Genomic DNA, 5174 nt, shown 5'->3' with positions numbered 1-5174 from the left:
AACAGTTCATACTCCCTCCCTGCTCTCCCTCAACACCCTCCTCTACCCGCGTTTTGTAATCAGCCTTCTGATCTCAGCTCCACCATTACTGCCTCACTTCCCAGCTCTAATGGCATGCGGTATTTCTCAGCACTCAACACAAAGCGTCATTAAGTATTTCACGGGTAATGATTTCCTTCCTGTCTTTCCCAACGACGTGGAGCCGATGTCAGATGCCATGCCGGTCCTGTGCGTTCCCAATCACTGAATACCCACCAACCATTCAGAAACGAAGGGTTTGGCACAACGGATACTCTCAACAATTTCTGAGGAATGAATGAAGAAAGTAACTCAAGCCTCAGCTTTCAGGCGTGTGATACCTGTCTGTGCTCGCAGCGTTTCCCCCACTGCACCCCCAAGTATGTAGCGTAGCCCCCTGTGGCATGCAGGCAAGGGCTCTGGCAAACGCTGGCTCTGCACACAAACATTATGTGGCCCTGGACAGGCCATTTCCCCCACCTCCGCCCCCCTGATCTTGATTCGCCCGAACAATGGGGATCGTAACCACCCCCGACGAAACGGAACGTATGAAAGAGGGAGAACTTGCACTTCTCCTCCTACACCCATCCAGACTATAGTTATTTGCTTCACGTCTGTCTCCCAGCAAGACGTTAGCCCCCACGAAGGCCACAGGACGCCGCTCGCCTGGTTCAGCACCGGATTCCCAGTCACGCTCTCCCCAGGCCTGACGCACAGCCGAAGTGGGGTAATTATCAGTTAAATAAATGAACCGCTGCTCTGTGCGCTTCACAGGTGTGAAAGGAGGGTCGCCCGGAATGGACGGGAACCTTCTGGGGTCCTACCGTGCTCCCCATACGCTGGTATGCCAGGCCCGCCTCCCACCTAAGCCCCAGCCCTTCAGGGACGCCAGTCCCTAACCCCGCGCCCGGCAGGCACCTCTTGCATATAGAAGCATCTTCGCAAGTGCCGCGCACACCCTCGTCGTCCGTGTCTGTGGAGGGGGAAGAACAGGACGTGAAAGACGGCCTCCTCAGGCTAGCGGCCATGGGCGTGGAGATTCCGGGGTGCTGTGCCCACCGGGGACATGGAAGCGGGAGCCACAAACACCTTGGGAAAGAGCGAGCCTGCGAGAAGGCAGGACTGAGGGGCTGGGCTCCAGCAAACTCAGCTGGCGCGGCTCAGTGACGCAGCGCACGTCAGCTGTTCCAGCAACCTTCCCACTCATTGGCGCCTCTGCCCAGGCGCTCATTGGGCGATTTCTCCACCCCCGTCGGCCCGCGGAAGGGCTCATTGGATAACTCTTGGCCCCGCCCACACAATCCGGAAGTACGCCAAGGAGGGGAAGGAAGCAAAGGACGCAAAACAAGAGCCCCGCAATGCTTTCTGGGAATTGTGGTCTTGGGGGCGCTGGGAGGGCATTAGGTTTCATTTTTCGTGTGTGTGTGTGTGTGTGTGTGTGTGTGTGTGTGTGTGTGTGCGCGCGCGCGCGCGAGAGAGAGAGAGAGAGAGAGAGAGAGAGAGAGACAGACAGACAGACAGACAGACAGAGACAGAGAGACAGAGAGAAGACAAGTGGTAGGGGCACAGGAAGAAGGAGAGAGAGAATCTCAAATATGCTGTATGCCCAGTGCAGAGCCTGACACTAGGCTCCATCTCACCACTGTGAAAGCATGATCCCAGCTGAAATGAAGAGGCGGTTGCTTAACCCACTCAGCTACCCAGGTACCCCATTTCATGGGTTTCTTATTGCTGGTCAGAAGACTTTTAAAAATTTTTTTAACATTTATTTATTTTTGAGAGACAGAGGATGAGCAGGGGAGGGCAGAGAGAGAGGGAGACACAGAATCCGAAACAGGCTTCAGGCTCTGAGCGGTCAGCCCACAGCCCATCGCGGGGCTCGAACTCACTAACTGAGAGATCATGACCTGAGCCTAAGTGGCCACTTAGCCGACTGAGCCACCCAGGCGCCCCTTTGGTCAGAAAATTTTATAACTGCAGTTCACACAGGGCAGGAGAGCTAGCAGGATGCTCAGCACAGCGACGAAGGGCAGAGAATCCAGCGGGAGGAAGCAAGTGTTCATGTTGCAGTTGGTCAGGGCTCAGTCTCATTCGACAATTGAACAAATGTTCACTGAGTGCTGACTCTGTGCCAGGAGCTGTGCTAAGTAAGGGCTTTGCGCACATAATCGCCTTTCAAATGTGGAAGAAAGAATGTGTGGGAAACTGGCACAATGGAAAACTAGGTTGCAGTGTAGATGGACCAGGGCTGCCAGTTACAAGCATCAATGGCTGAATTTGAGAACATAATATTCAGTGAAAGAAGGGACTGTAACATTTTTATAAAGTCCAAACCAAGCAAAACTGATATGTAGAGATATGTACATATATGATAGAAACTCAACAGAAAAATAAAGGAATGGAGAGGGGAGGAAGATAGGAATCACCACATTTGTGACCTTTAGGGAGTAGACTGGGTAGAACACTGGAAGGGAAGGCTCACTTAGGCACGTCGCTAATTTCTCAAGTTGGAGTGTTTCACATGTGTTTCATTATTCTGCATTTTGAGGACGTCCATTACATATATTTTCTACTGGACTTATTATAAAACATTTTCTAGATAAATAGTGTTTGTATGTTCCATTTCTCTGACAGGTGCACTGAATGGATAGCCTCAAACTTTAAGAACCTTGGATCACACACACACACACACACACACATACACACACACACCAGCAAAACAACAACAAAAACTCAGTGCACATATCTTAGGGCAAAATCATCTATCAAAAGCTTAGTGTTCAGTAGAGGGAGAAGAGCTCATTGACACCCAAGGTGGAAATGACAGTGGGGAAGGCTGAGGGTAGGAAGGCTGCCAGGTGGACTAGTGATGAGATGGAATACATCAGTGTCTTTGAGAGGGCCTCTGCTGAGAGGGGCGTGCAAACCACCGAATAAGCGTAGTCTCCCAGCGTGGCAGTGCACACATTCCAGGGTGTCAGTAAGTAGAAAGTGTCAATCGTAAGTAGTGAAAGGTGTCCATCCCATAGGTGTGGATGGGGAGGCTGAGGGTAACCAGAAGAAGGTAGAAGCAGATAGACTGATACACCTGTGTCATTTGACAAGCCATGAGTGTTCTTTGCTGAGCCTTTGATCCAGAAAAAGCTTGTGATTCAGAGGACTTTGTCCGTTTTTCACCACCGCTGGGGTTCCTGCAGGCCAGGCCAATTCATTTCATTTAAGCTCCTGGTTAAGGAGCTAGACCTTTATGACCGCGGAGTGGAATGGCAAGTGTAAATGGCAAGCTTAGCCAGATCAGGCTGTGTGGTGCCTCCAAATGTGAGACTCCACTGGGGTGGTCATGAACAACTTCATGAGACAGTGTCAGAGAAAATTCACTGCCAACCAAGCTGCATGCCCTGACAAGGTCAAGAAAAGAAAAACTGAACTTTAAAACCCCTGTGAACATGAATCTTGGGAGCAAAGAGTGGCATTGACCATTTAATGTTTACGAAAGGAGACATTTGTGGTTTTGTCTCCCCAGTATTGTTTTTCTTCTACAACACCCTGAGTTTATTATGGAGAGCGAAACTCACCTTTCAGTCCACGTGGATCAGGGTGAGGGATGCCTGAGTGGCTGGGTCAGTTGAGCATCCAACTCTTGATTTGGGCTCAGGTCATGATCACAGGGTTGTGGGATTGAGCCCCAGGTCAGGCTCTGTGCTGAGAATGGAGCCTGCTTAAGATGCTTTCTCTCTCCCTCTGCCCCTTCTCCCCACTCCGCACTGTCTCTTAGAAAACGTTAGTATGAACCCTGGTGCCCTTTGAACACCTGGGATCCCGACAAATTTAAAGATGGTGAATATTTTGCTATTACAGATTTGGCTAATAGGTTCTGTTCAGCACCTATTTCAAGGTCCTTTCAGCCACCTTTCCCTTGACCTTGAAGGGGATATGTTTTACCTTTTTATGCACAGGGCCCCCAAACCCTCCTGCTGTCACACACAACCTTTGCAGGCAGGATCTGCACTGTCCCCATCTTTCTCTTGGAGCACAGGTCATATTTATGACATCCTACTGTGAGGACATTTGTTTGACCCATTTGTTAAGGGCGTACAAGTCCAACATCTTTTTTGGGTTCCAGAAGCAAATGGATTCCTTGTTTGTACCATTTACTTAAGCCCATTTATGCTGTTACTCATAAATCATCCCATGCTGAGTGGGCCTCCACCCAACAAAAGGCTCTAGAATCTGTCCAAGGTAAAATGACCTGGTAGTGTCCTCAGTGAAAAGGCTCTTTTAGCAACCTCCCCTCCTGCTTCCTGCAGGAAGGTGGTGGTTGGACCACCCATGGTGTTTGTAAATTGTCTATGGGCTCCCTATGCAAGAAACTGCCCTCCTTGGTGCTCTGATATATACCATTAGAGCAGCAATTTGTTGGCCATGCACTGGGCTCTTCTGGAAATAGAGTCTCTCACAGACGCCTTTCATCCAGCTGCCTGTTATTCCTTGGGTCGTGGAAACAGTATCCCCATGAGGTTCATTCAGCTCCCAAGGCCTTCCTGCTACAGGATGAAGCCAAAGTCTGGCCTATCCTACCTGCAGGTGGGGGTGGCCTCTTCTGTTAATGGCCCATTGCCAGATCCTGTGGTGCTGGAGGACGTCACCCCGTCCTTATACCCTGGGCTACCTGGGGAATTCCCTTGGGATCAATGGCCTGAACATCAATCAGAGTTCCTACGTCTTATTTTTGATGGCCACCCCTCCCTCCTGGTCAGGTGCCAACTTCACTTCCTAAAGAAGCGCCTGTCCTACTCCTGAAAAGTCTCGGGCCCAGGTTTAAACTGATGTCAAGACATCAGAATCGGTTGTACTGTAAGGCCTGAGACTAAGATTCAGTATGAAGGGTTACCTTGACATCTGGTGAAATCAGGGGGCCTCCAATGGTCTCAGTATAGGTTTCCTTCCCCCTCTGCTCCCACAGAGAAGGTCCCCTAGCCAATCAACCCCTTGTCACAGGGACTAGGCACACTTGCTAGGCTCCAGTTCCCTGCCAGCCTTGGAATTACCCAGCAAGCCAGCCAGACCCTCCTACAGGAATCAGGGCTCACATTCCCCATCTTGTTACTACAAGGCTTGCCCCCCCACACACACAGCCCTTATTCATTCTGTTCCCA

The 5174-nt window shown here is 50.5% G+C and overlaps 1 protein-coding gene across 1 annotated transcript in view; it reads right to left on the bottom strand.

Moving 5' to 3' along the window:
• LCMT1 (leucine carboxyl methyltransferase 1) overlaps positions 1 to 1183 on the bottom strand; it is a 41641-nt gene extending 40458 nt beyond the window's left edge. Inside the window, exon 1 of the mRNA XM_029948790.1 lies at positions 937 to 1183. Coding sequence (XP_029804650.1) covers positions 937 to 1046 — 110 coding nt within the window. The 5' untranslated portion in view covers positions 1047 to 1183. The remainder of the gene's footprint in view (positions 1 to 936) is intronic.
• Positions 1184 to 5174: the final 3991 nt, after the last annotated feature.

The sequence above is a fragment of the Suricata suricatta genome, chromosome 8, assembly GCF_006229205.1.
Source record: "Suricata suricatta isolate VVHF042 chromosome 8, meerkat_22Aug2017_6uvM2_HiC, whole genome shotgun sequence".
Lineage (NCBI taxonomy): Eukaryota > Metazoa > Chordata > Mammalia > Carnivora > Herpestidae > Suricata > Suricata suricatta.
The sequence above is the reverse complement of the archived record's forward strand: the minus strand, read 5'-3'. Positions and strand labels throughout refer to the sequence as shown.